General features: G+C 43.8%; 1 protein-coding gene across 1 annotated transcript; it reads right to left on the bottom strand.

Annotated features, from left to right (window-relative positions):
• Nucleotides 1-2,184: 2,184 nt before the first annotated feature.
• On the bottom strand, nucleotides 2,185-6,159 carry pim3 (Pim-3 proto-oncogene, serine/threonine kinase). Its single transcript, XM_077544337.1, has 6 exons — nucleotides 5,364-6,159; nucleotides 5,091-5,200; nucleotides 4,947-4,997; nucleotides 4,502-4,865; nucleotides 3,830-4,006; nucleotides 2,185-3,571 (listed from the first exon to the last, which is right to left on the bottom strand). Exons 1-6 carry the CDS (start codon nucleotides 5,449-5,451, stop codon nucleotides 3,366-3,368), a joined length of 996 nt encoding a protein of 331 aa, XP_077400463.1. The 5' UTR covers nucleotides 5,452-6,159; the 3' UTR covers nucleotides 2,185-3,365.
• Between the last annotated feature and the right edge of the window lie 7,283 nt (nucleotides 6,160-13,442).

Genomic DNA, 13,442 nt, shown 5'->3' with positions numbered 1-13,442 from the left:
CACCTGAGAGTCATCTCAATCAGCTCAGTATTTAGGTAGCCTGGCAAGCCCCACCCACTTTCTTGAAAGAGAAAGCGGGTCCGCACAGGCGGCCATAGATAGAGATTCGGCTCCGGCCGAAAACAGGCCGGCCCAATCAAATTCGTCTATTTGCGTGACGTCGTCTTCGTCAAATTTTTCCCGCAACAACGACAAGTCATTCACTATTCTCTCTCTTCGGCTAGATGTTGGATTTTTACTTCAACAAGTCGCTTTTCTGATGTCACTCCGCTCTTCACTCATTGGTTCTGTCTGTTAGCTCAGGTTAGTGTTGTGTCGTTCACGTACGTTTCGTTCAAAAAGAACAAATCTTTTCAGTGAACGTGAGTGAACGGATCACTTCCTGAAGTGATTCGTTCTTTTCTCAGTTCATTTGAGCTCAGCCACGCTCATGTCGTCAAGCTTCGCGAACGACCAATCAGCAGCCAACATCAGACACGGGAGAACGTACTCCCATGCTATTGGCGTTAGCCAACGCGGATCAGCGAGTGAACGAGTCAGTGAGTGAACGTGTTGCCAATTCTGGTTCAGGAAAGGTTCAGTGAGTGAAAGTTTTTTTGTTTTTGATAGAAACACTTTTGACAACAAATATAACAACATAACATTAACTGCGGTTTATTTTATTTACACACAATTTTTTTAATCAATTTAAGTTTGATTATTAGATTGTATTTGTGTCCCTAAAAAGTATGTTTTATTGGGGTTAAAAAGTATGATGTATAGTATTAAATAAAGAAAACAAGCTATATAATTAATATTGCTTCATTTAGAGTGCAATACACCATAACCAACTGACAGAAAATAGAGGTGATTTCTTTATTTATTGCCATGGTTACACTTCATTGCCTTTTACCCCAAAGTCAATAGAAAATGAAAATGCAATAATTCCTGAGATTCTTAAAAGTATATGGCACAAGAGTCAGTGTAAATTTTATTTTGGCATCAAATTGAAATGGAAGAAATCAATGAATTTTTCTGTATATTTTTTTGCCTTTGTTCCTGCTGGTATGCAAACTCATGCATTCGAATGGCTGCGTGTCCTTAAAGCGGGGTCAGACGCATGAACACACAGACACGTACATAGAGAAACAAAGAAGCTAGTGTGAAGTGTAGTATCGCTGGCAGCGCAAGTGCGATCTCTCGTCTCATCTTTTCCTGTTCTCGTGCTGCCGTCGCAGCTTGTGCAGCCTGTGTGGGTTGACACCCACCGGCCCATCTGCGCCCACCGGGGGCCTTCGGGGCCCCTGGAGTCCATCTGGCATCTTCCTCTTGTGTCTGGCGACTCGACACCTACGAGTCTCTTCAACTTGTCCGAACTGCTTTGCACACTTGTGGTAATCGGCATACTTTTCATATAACATCATTGGATTTGGCCCCTATGATGTCACCTGGGTGAGCCTCCACCTCAACATTTAATTCCACACATGTAAGAAACAATAGGCTTTATTAAGTGCTAATGTTTAAATGATTGTGTTCGTCTAGATGTTAATAGATGTTGACTAAGTGTAGGAGGGACCATATGCCCACCCTTCTCCACTTAATGAGGATTTCACAGTGAGAGTGGATGAGGCCTCATTGTCATCTGCAAATGTTCAATGAATACAAGATGGCCCTCATTTACATGCCAAAAAGTCAGTGAGACATTAAGACAATGGGAGGATTAGTGGGGTTGGGTTTGTAAGTGCTCGGGCATACTTGAGTTAATGAGTTCACTGAAGAGTCTTCATTACAAACATCAGTGCTAGTAGAACAACTTTGATATCTCGTTCTGGTCAGGATTAGCATAGAGCCAGAGCAGCCTCATGTTCAACACACAAGATATGACTCTTTCCAACCACACGTCTCTTATTAGCAGTGTGGTTTCTGCTGTGATGTCTCGACATAATCATGTTGGCCTTTGTACTTTGAAATAATCACACCACCAGTTATTTCTGTACATAAAAGTGGGACTTTAATTGAAAATTTAGTATAAAAAAAATAGCAATATCCATCCTTTGAAGCCCCGAGTGGCAACATGAGCCAGAAGTTGTCGAGGCTGTATGAAAACCACAACTGTTTTGCTTTGCAAACAACTCAAACTTCAACTTGAAATAACAGAAACCAGAAGGATTCAATCTCCAAAGTAGTTAAATAACATTCAAATAATTTCAAATTTAAGTAAACTTGTTTTATTCTGCTTTAACATCGACAAGTGTCAGTGCATCCTCCACATCTACAAAAAAAATAATAATGTCGATATGTAAAAATAAATTAGGAATGCAAACTAAAGGCCAAGTTTTAAAGTGGGGGAGTTTAAGCATAGAAAATAAATAAAATAAATAACCACAGAATGTGGAATGTTTACATGTTTCCTTTACAAATAAATTAAATGCAAATGGGAAGGGGGGAAAAAAATATACACTGAAAGGAGGAAACACACTGTACAATATTTGCCAAAAAGAAAAACCCAACAACATAAGTTGATGAATATTGCATTGATTGTGCATTTCACACCCCAAATGAGCCACTGAGAGGCCAGGGGTGGGGGCCATGAAGTGTTAAGCAGTGAGATGGCAGGAGGCAAGAAGAGACGACACACCTCGCAACAGGCATGGCTGAGCACAGCGGGAGATGGATAGAAAAGGCAGAGTGGGGTAGAGGTGTATGTGTGTGTTGACATGTTGCAGACATTCAGAAAAGACAGGATCCAGTTTCCAAAACACCTGTTCAGGCTATAGAGTGAGTGAGCAGCTTCGAAGAGTGATACACAGTCGCGTGTGTGTGTTTCAAGTATTCCATTCTCTCCTCTCTTATGCTCTCGCAGCCTCTCAGCTGGGGGCTACTTGGCTTGTCGGTGACGGAGGTCTCCATCACTGAGGTTGAATCCGAAAAAAAAACAACCCTCCACTGAGGTTGAATCCGAAAAAAAAAAGTTGAGATGAAAAGCCCCCAGAAAAGCAGCGTTCCAAAAAAAGGCACTCCAAAATGAAAACATTTTAAAACATTGAATTAAAAAAAAAAGTTTCTCCAAAGCTCTATGAGAGCAGCCACATCTTAACAGGAAGGCCTTGCCAGGTGCATATACCAGCTACTAACAAAAACAAGTTCTTAACAGAGGGCCAGACGAGGAATAAACAGTGCTGGTAAGACCACCAAACAGCAAAATGTTCCCCTTTAGGAAACAACTTGTATTAACCTTTACAAACTGAACTGAACTGTGGGGGGAAATTAAGCAATGTTTGGGACCATTGAATAACCAACTGGGCTACAGGCTGCCATAACTCTTTGCAGCCTTGCCTTGTCCCCTTGTTCCCCCCCCGGGAAGTCTTTAGAGTCCTTCGGACTTCTCAGAGGCTCCCCTTGCTTGAGGTTGTGCTCGATGACGAATCCATGGCAATGGTTCGCAGGCGGATGTCACCGGCAGCCGGCTCCTCGGGATTAGACTTGGGCGCCTCTGCCGTCGTCCTCATCCAGGGGTGGTCGCAGATCTGCTCCAGTGTGGGCCGGTCAGAGGGCCGCAGGGCCAGGCACCATTTGATCAGCTGCTGGCACTCTGTGAAATCAAGAGACAACATTAGGATGAGAAGCTCAAAGGGTGGCAATTCAGTTTCACTTAAATTGTGTTAAAATTATTCAATAACTACAAATAATGAGAGGCTGTTATGCAAGGCAATAAAACACTAGTAAAGACTGCTGTAAATTGTTCTTTTCACACGAGTTCATTCCAGATCCCCGTTAGTACTGCATGGTGCAGCTAGGGGGCAACAGAGTCAATCTTTGTATGTGTGTTAGAGGCTGGGCTCACACTTACCGGTTGACACCCTCCTCCTGAAGTACACTTTCCCCCGGAGGATCTCCTCGTCCTGCTCAAAGGGGATATCTCCGCACACCATGTCGTAAAGCAGCACGCCTAGCGACCACACCGTGGCAGAGCGTCCGTGGTATCTGTGGAAGCGGATCCACTCTGGTGGGCTGTACACACGTGTACCTAAACACATCAAGGGAGGGTACATACAGCATTGAGTTAAGAGGTTGCACAAAGGCACATCACAGTTGTTGTTTTTGGGTCATGGAAAAAAATAAACACCTCCCTGTACAACCACAACAAAATGACTACACCCCCCCCCCCCCTCCCACAAAAAAAACCCTCTCCATCACAACAGAGGAAACGTGATCCCATCATGTGACGCGCAGCTCAGGTTTCACAACACGTTACGTGGCACTCGACAAGACTGACTCACGCTGTTCGATTCCCGTACAGTGTGATCCATGTGAATCATGCGTCATGCATTCGTCACAAACGTTCACGATTACATTTGAAATACATTAATGATGCGAGGAAAGCCCCCCCCCCCCCAAAAAAAAAAAAATGCACCACTGCGTCACCAACTGGTGAACGCCTCCGCGACTGAAAATAGCACCGAGTGCATCAAGGGCAACGCAAGCCCCGGTCCGAAATGCCCAAAACAACACAGCAGCTTACCGTCAAAGTCGGTGTATACAGTGTCCTTGAGGATCGCCCCGGAGCCGAAGTCGATAAGCTTGAGCTCCCCGGTGCGGAGATCCACCAGCAGGTTTTCGTCCTTGATGTCCCGGTGCACAACCCCGCAGCTGTAGCAGTGACGCACCGCTTCCAGGACTTGGCGGAAGAAACCCCGTGCCGCGTCCTCGTCCAGGGCGCCCTTCTCGGTTATGAAGTCGAACAGGTCCTTGACGAGCTCCGGCCTCTCCATAACCAGGAGCCAGCCATCGGCGCGCTCGTAATAGTCCAGCAATTTGATAACTCCGCGAAAAGACGAGCTGACCTTCTTGAGGAGGAGAATTTCCAGCGGGACCATGCTTCCATTCTGAGACCAAAAATGAGGGAATCCATGAGTGCGGGGATTATACGCAGCCCGACCCTCCATTACAGCAAAACAAACACTTACAATTGTGCCCCACTCGGTCACCCTTTCCTTCGCTACGTGTTTTATTGCCACCTAAAGTAAAAAAAGAAGAAAACACATTTAGGAATAAGTCGCGTTCTAAAAAATAAGTAAATCATCAATTTCTCCACTGCGTCCGCGACTCACCGGTGCCCCGTCAGAGAGCCTGCTGCCGGTGTACACGGTACCAAAGCCACCGCTCCCCAGCACAGAGCCCACCTGGTACACCTTTTCGAACGGCTCCTTCTCCACTTTGACTGTTTTGGGGGACATGTGAGCGAAGATTAGCTCTCCCAGAGTACTTCCACAACAGTCGGCCAGCAGTTAGCCGTTAACCTCTTTCAACTGCCCTCGCCCCTCCCCCTCCCCCCAACCGTCTTTACAGTGGCTTTGACCAACAAGACGTTAAAGGTTACCTACCCGGCTGAAGCTGTATTTTCACTGGAAGGTGGTCCATGCTCGAAGGGTTGCAAATATGCGAAAATGAACCGAACTTTGACAGCAACATATTAGAAAAAGAAGGTGAAAAAAGAAAAGAAAAGCCGGTGGTGGTGATTCAAGGCAGCCAGATGAGGTTTCGAATACTACTGAAGAGACTTTAAGGGGTTCGGGCGCCGTCTAAATGGTGGTGTCGACCGTCTTGGGTCTATTCAGTCCAGCAGTGCGCCAACTCGGCCGCACCGCGCCCGTTAAATTCGTGTTACGACCGTAAAGTCGCACACCGGTGCCCGAAAACCAACATGAAAGCGGGTGGGAGTGAGGTCTCCAAACTCGAGGTACCGCCACCAACAACAAAACTATGTTCCGAGGGGAAAAAACAAAACAAAAAGCAAGGGTAGTCTCCCGAATATTCTGGAATCGCACGCGAGTACAGAAGTTTAAACGTCCTCCACGTTGTGTTGATATCCTGAGAAGTTGCCGCTGTCTGAGCTTCGACGCGGTCTCCCAGAGCCAATATTTTGACGCGCAGTGGGAAGTTAAGTATTCCTCCGCCGCTAATACAGGGCGACCCTTTCGTTCAAATCGCGCTGATAAAACAACAGCTTAAACAAAATACGTGTCCGAACACACGCTGCAAGCCAAAATTGGTTATTTAAACACAATTTTGGTCGAAAGGATTGTCTGAAAATCCATTTGCATCACGGTACTACTTTCTCATAGTACGAGACGCGCAATAATCTCTTGTCTGGGAGATTTGTGGTAGGTTCACTACAAGACTCTGAGGCGAAAACCAATCAAATGTCGTATATAAATACTCTCGTTTGGGAACTGGCCAATCAGGTTAAAGTTGTTGTAATAAAGCAGACATTTGAGTGCACGTGGCGGCAATTTTGGAATGCCCTCCCCTTTATTCTACCCCCACCCACCCTTATGCAGCTCTGCAGCAAGAGACAGACAGTCTGGTTGGAAAAGAAAAGCTAATTTTCTAGACAACCCATAGCAAATTACACATGAATATGTCAACACTGTTCTTTGTCCAGGAGAGTGTGTATAACAAATGTACTGTACAGGATCAACACAAACTAGTCAGTAATTGTCAGTCATGATAGTTGCCACCTTTGAGGCGTGCAAATGTGTTCATTCAATCCTATGAATATTCAAATACAACCCATAAATCAACTTTTGCAACAGACTCAAGCCTGGAGTGGAACGTTCAAGTGTGCAAGGATGGTAATGCAATAGAATGCATGACTCACGATTGACACTGTTGACAGTTTGGGAACAAAATAGGTTAGCAAGATAAAAACACGCTCAGATCGAAGTTTGCAAAGTTAGCTGTCAAATTCTGGAGTTCAAACTTTCCACGTTTACTGTCACACATGGCAACATGACCTTGGCTTGCTGTGAACTTTCCACTGTTTATCTCCTCCATCCTCCGATAACCTGTGCGTGTATGTGTGTATTTTGACCGCTAAACAAACAAGAAGCGTTTGAAAAGTTCCACGGAACGTTATCGGGCCAGCGCAGTTATGTAAATGTACACTGCAAACAAGAAAATGGTGTCTAGGCTGTAACCTGCTTTGATGCTCTAAATTTTGAGTCAATATATTGATGAGTAAAATTCATAGTTTCATACCAAGGCAAGTTAGGATATTGTCTATAAATGCTTTCTTTAAACCTTCTGCCAGTATTGCGTTTAATAAAATATTGCTGGGGTATCCAGTGTTTTATTGGTTTTGACCGTCTTATGCAATGTTAACATTATTTTACATCCCATGCATTTATTGTACAGCACTTTGGTCAACGTTCTGTATGAAAAACACAAAATTGGAGAATGAGGTCAAAGAGAATCTACCAGTCCCTCCTACCCCGTTGTGTCAAAAGCAATTGTTTACTGTCCGATTACCTTATTAGGGGAAGCTGTGACAATATCCAGCTCCATCGGAATCTGTTTAAAAGGCAATGGTGGAAAAAAATGTTAAAGCTGTGATGAAGAAGATAAACAGATTTAAAATGTCATTTTAAATGTATCCTCTACGTTCCGCGGTTAACCATAAAGGCAAGAGATCACAGCTGTTTTTGTCCAGCCAGGTACTAAAATGCATGCATTCCTTCTATGACTCACACAGGCCCAAAAATGCTTCACAAGCTCAAATTTGACTTCAAGGACTGAGACAAAGTATGTTTTCATGACCCTGTGGATCACAACTGGAATTTCTCGCCAAAATGGCTCACTTTTCAGTGGTTTTCCCCTCATTGTCCAAATGGATACAAGTCAGTTCAGTTGAAGTTTTTATGCCCCGCTTCTCATGAAGTCACACTCCATAACTATTAACAGTCTTGGAGATGCAACATAATCCCCGGACAGGATATCCCACAGTGGCCAATGTGTAAATGGGGACACGGGTGGACTGAGGTGAAGTGCCTGTAATGGTACCCGTGATTGATGCAATGTCATTAATGTCAAAACTGGTCTTGACTGGTCTTATAGATAGTATTCACTGATATCACGGGATCGCAAGTCCGCCCCTCATGGGGGGGTCAACCTTCCAGCGGACTCAGCTGTGTTTGGATTAAGTTTACACCGAATGTCACCCCGAGCTTCTTCTGACGTTACTTGTGAAGCAAGACGTATCCGGAAGGTTTAGCTCAACACTCCTTGCTAGCGGTACACATTGAAACGTTTGATTAGTGGAATCGATTGAATTACAAACATTTGCCGATGTTACTGCCCGAACCGGACTACATGGCAACATCGCGTATGCTTTGAGGTAGGATGGCTCCCAAAACACGGACATTCTTGAGTCTTCTGTACTTTCATCTTTTATTGGTTGCTATGTGCATTTATCATTTATGAATTTGAGGTGAAGAACCTCGGCTTATTTTTAAACCAAGTTAGCTAGTTTCCCGACCGCGCTAGCTACTAGCTCTAGCATGTTACAAGAAAAACAACAACATTGTTGATTCATCACTTATTTTCGTACACTTAAACAACAATTTCAACTTTTGGGCTGCTGGCAAAGGAAAATAAGAGACGTTAAGGAGGGTATTTGGAGAGATCTCACAATAGAACATCTTGACCACCATGGTAAAAGCATTTACACCATCTTACAATGACACTTACCTTAATCAAAATGGTCAGAACACACTTTGGTAGACTTTGCTGGTTGGAAAGCCTTTCGATTTATATTTGCAAATCCGGACACTTCTTTGTCCGTAAACATTCGACATTCCATGGACCCCGTGAACGGCACACAATTTGGGGCAAATGATGTCATGTGAATTTTATCTATAGTCCACACGTACAATCACATGATTGGAAAGTCAAATGTATAATTGTCCTTGTTGACGTTCCTCCAACTGAACAAACCAATTAAAAATACATCATTAGATCATAATAGTCTGACACTTGACCTTACAAGCCCCCAACATGTTTTTTCGAGCTGGCAGCCTCTAAAATTACACATACTAAATAATGCATTTAATAGACAGTATGCATCTCTCAATCTTATGATCTGGAATGTTAGAGTGCATCATGTTGGGATGAATCCAATCTTGGCCCTGGACAAGGATCAGTCAACTTTATGAAGTATTCATGATCGTGTTTTTTCACCCTCTCTCTTTCAGGCTCTCGGCCAGGCGGATAAGCGTCTTTTTTGCTGAGGTTTGATATGAATGCGCGCTGTGCAGTCGTTCACAGCTCTCATGGGAAATCATCATCAGGCTTTTTCTTTATGTGCGTCATTTCTCAAAGAAAAGCCATGAAGAAGAAAAATGGCTAGTGGCACTGTGATGAGCTTTCACTGTCCGGCCTCCTCTCGTCTTGTGTGTATTTCTGCACATGCCTGGGATGCCTCCCACTTTCCTTTGCTCTAATTGCTGCCTTACTAAACGGTGTCAGCCAGCCCAAAAGGGGGTCCAACAGCATTTGCATCTCTAATTTGATGGCTTCCACTGGGGACACATAAAACCAGACACACTAGAGGGTACGTGGCCACATCAGAGTCCTGGAGTCGCCCGTGGTTATTTTTAGCCCCCACCACGCTGGTTAGTAGCGGCCACATCATTTTGGTAAGCCGACGATTGAAATCGATCCAGCTTGGCTTTGCTGGTGCTTTTTGCCACGGGAGTCATGCAAGGTCCTCAACATGAGAACAAGTCATACAACCAGGATGTCCTTACAGGTGCTCATCAACCTTTCATCATGATTCCCTGCCATTAAAAAGCATTTAGCGTTGAGTGATAGTGCACGTGTTGCACTATTGTGTGCCCGTCATGTGTCGTGCATATCAGCCAGGTCGCTGTATGGATTACTACCCCGTCTCAACATTATGCAACAATGTTAGCCTGGTCAGTCTGGTAATCTGCCGGCCACATTGCATAACCGCTCATTAGCGCTTTTAACACATTCCCTCACACCTTCTTTGTATGCAGATTTGGCCGGAGAGCTGAGACTCTATATGCTATATGCGTCATATGGAGATAACTTATGTTCTGATTTTTGCGTTAAATAAATAACAAGGACTGACTTGACTGTTTGTGTTTACCCTCGATACTCAGCCAGCGTTGTACCTGTCCGTTGCAGTGTGTCAATTTAACCAGCATGAGGGTCAAGCGTAGGGCAAAGTGACATTCCTAGTCGTTGCATTGCTTATCGCCTTCTGCAGACCAGCTGAACAGTAATACGTTGTGCAAAAAAGACAAATTCAAATACTGTGTTGGCCAGCCGGGGGTTATTTAATTTCTGCGTCACCGCCAACCAGCAGGTTAATGATGCCCTCGGTGAATGACTGAGCAATAGCAGCTTCCGGCATCCACACGACAACAACACAGAATGGAACAGAACAGAAGTGTACGTTCACTTGCCCTTGCTGCCAAACATCGTTATTTTGCAAGAGCAAATTTAGAAATTTACAATGGTAATAGTCCAACCTTTGTCCTTTCTTTTTTTCTTTTTTTGCCTTCTAAACATTACAACTTTATTGTTGCACCATCTGCCCAGAAAATGATAACTTTCCTCTTTAATATTGCCATATTCCTACGCTTGTCAAGTAAAATTACGACTTTTATGTTGCGTTATTCTGACTTTTGTCACATAAAAAAAAAAAATGGGAATACCATTAGTTTGATGAAATTGTGACTTTAATGTTGCTTTTCGGCCCTGTAAATTTCAATTTTTTTATGTCATAACATTCCAGCTATTGTCATGTAAAATTGCATTGCATTGCATTCATGTTGCAAAATCCAATTACAATTTTTGAATTTCTCACATAAAAAAAAGAGGTTTAGAATAATTATCTTCTATCTCTTACTTTTTTTTTTCAAAACATGAAATTACAACTTTACTTTTGCAATCTGATTTTTCTACCATAAAATTTAATTTTACTGTCATGTAAAATTTTGACTTTTGTTGTCATTATTCAGCCACACACTTTATTTTACAATATTACATTTTCTCATTAAAAAAATACTTAATTCCACTAAAATTGTTTTAAATGTGGCCTTGTAATTCTCATTGTGCAATATTCATGTACTTGAATGTCTCTTTCAGCAAATGAAAAGTGAATCCCATCTCATCTGATTTCAGAATTGCTCTGCCAGTAAACTGTGTAAAATATCAATTTTCCAGTAAAAAAAATAAATAAAAAATCAAGTTCCATTTTGATGGCCTAAGTAAAAACAAGTTTCTTTTTTCTTCACTGCTTTCCGTCTGGATTGAACATATGTCTGCAATTGCAACGATCACAGTGACATTGCAAGCTTTGCTTTACAGTTGACATAAATTGGAATTTCCCTTTTTATCCGTATTAAGAGATTGTTATTTACCAGTCAGTAATCAGTCTGTAAGTCTATTGCTCAAACTGTTAAGAGAAGACCCCCCCAAACCCCCCTAGGCAGCTGCAACGGTGGTTAATCCTCAGCGGCAAAGCGTCCGTATATAATTTACACATACTGTACACAGTACATAGAAGTTGGAGCTAAGTGCTCCACTTCCCTTCACTAACTTGATCCATTTAACTGCCCATCCCTGTCTTAAGAGGATACCAAGACTAAAGCTTTAAATACCCACCCTGGCGACCCTGCGAGGGGTGGACAGAAAAGGACCAGTTGTAATCTTGTGTTTAAAAATAGACATGTAAATGAATTTATATACTCCTGTAAAGATTTTGTTGTTGTTATTTGTAGATTGGATGTTGGCACTTCCTAGCATTCTCCAATGCTCACGTCGGTTCCCTTTCGGCCCTTTGACCGTCTGGCGCTCCGAGCAACGCGATTGGCTCTCCGCTTTGACGGTCATACTGCTGACTGTGTGTCTGTGAGGGCCCGAGCTCGGACACAAGCTGCCCGGTCAGCAGTCTTGTTGCCACACACACACGAACGCACGTTTATTTTATCATCACACACAAGAGGCTCAGAAGAAATTGCGCCACAAATGTGCAGAGACACTGATAGAAACATCCCCCCCCCCCCCCCCAATTTGAAGCTCATGGTCACATCATTATTAATTCACCAGCGTGGCTAATAGCCACATGTCACAGCCAGGCTCCGAAGACCTTAATCCGCAGGTTCCGATGGCAAGACACGGTGACAATAGTAAGAAAAGGGTCTTCAGAGCCCCTCGCCGTGACACCTATGACACCAGCACAATAAAAAGAACGCCCCCTCTGCCCACCCCCCGCACTCCAATCCTTCACACCTGAGCGCTCACACTGAAATGAACAACACAGCGAGTCGGAGGAGGGGCAGGGGGTGCTACGCATTATCTTCTAACTCAATTTGGTTTACATGAGGGCTGTAATTAATGCGTATAAGGTACTTGCGTGTGATTGACAGTTCATCTGACAAACCTCAGAAGTGTGAGGCAGATGTGCTAACCACTAAACCAGCGAAAAAACAAACAACAATAAAGAAACTTAACAGACGAATGGATGCTGCAATTAATTATGTTCTCGCAGAATTAGTCACCGTTTTCTTGTGAATGTTGAACAGCGAGAGGCGCTTTGTGCATTTTTCATCTGGACGACATTTTCATACGTTGCCGTGATTGGTCAAAACAAACGTGTACAAGATGCCACATCGTCCAATCAGCTCAAAGTATTGTACAGTAAGTTCCTCCTTTCCCGAACGGATCTGCCGAGTGAAGTTCCACTTTGATAATGTGGAGAATTTCCTTGAGTGAATCCCAATTACATACACATTTGGAGTCGCAGACCAAACTCGTTACCGATGACCAGCAGATCACCAAAACTAGTTGCAGTCGCTCAACAACTCGTGGAAATGAATTGGCGAACCCCGACCCAATGCGCGATGCGACGGAATTGCTCAGTGTCGTCCGTAGTGTTGATTGGTGTGCGGCTGAATTCAAGCCAAAGTAGTAAAGGTGTATTGCGTTCACTGCAACTGCATGTGATCCTTCATTTGGGTTGTTGGGGCTAATGATGCTGATTAGCACAGTGACCTTCTGCTTTGAAAAGCCACACTCTTCTCTGTCTTGTCTTCGCAAAAGCCCACACACAGTGAGTTAATGAGAATACATCGGGTAGCATCAGCCCCAGTGATGAAATGTCTCCTAACGAAGGGCCAGATAATTGCACGTCGATGGGCGTTGCACACTCAGCACTTTAAAACACAAGGCTGCTCTTTTTTTCTGCTGTAATTGGTCGCCTTTCACACTGTAATCAAAACAGGACATGGTGCTTATGTAACAATTAATTGCAAAATGTCCAATTATTCTCACGTGCATCGGCCTTGACAATACTAGCGCCGGTAGATTAATTGGAATGTCAACCATGAAGCTTTAATTATTCCTAAAGACCAAAGTGTTTATGGAGGTGGAGTCGACGGAAATAAGGAATGATTTGAACACAGTGTCAAACCAGTGGCCACGCCCGCCGCTACATTTCAAGGCGGTGTGCTGCCCGATAACGCCTCGCAAGCAAATCAACGGCTCATTCCTCGGATTGCGGTGCAGATGGATTGTGGGTCCTTGAACTGCGCCTAATTACGGCCAGGAATGCGCACAGCTGAGAAGCCAATGAGAAGCACCGTGTTGGCATG

This window comes from Vanacampus margaritifer, chromosome 15, assembly GCF_051991255.1.
Source record: "Vanacampus margaritifer isolate UIUO_Vmar chromosome 15, RoL_Vmar_1.0, whole genome shotgun sequence".
In the NCBI taxonomy this organism is placed as follows: domain Eukaryota; kingdom Metazoa; phylum Chordata; class Actinopteri; order Syngnathiformes; family Syngnathidae; genus Vanacampus; species Vanacampus margaritifer.
The sequence above is the reverse complement of the archived record's forward strand: the minus strand, read 5'-3'. Positions and strand labels throughout refer to the sequence as shown.

Bases quoted from the DNA above. Each gene is read 5' to 3' on its own strand.
- pim3 (XM_077544337.1), bottom strand. From the start codon at position 5,451: ATGTTGCTGTCAAAGTTCGGTTCATTTTCGCATATTTGCAACCCTTCG. The intron at 4,866-4,946 runs GTAAGTGTTTGT...TTTTGGTCTCAG, and splicing joins TGACCGAGTGGGGCACAATT to AATGGAAGCATGGTCCCGCT. The intron at 3,572-3,829 runs GTAAGTGTGAGC...TTGATTTCACAG, and splicing joins CAGGAGGAGGGTGTCAACCG to AGTGCCAGCAGCTGATCAAA.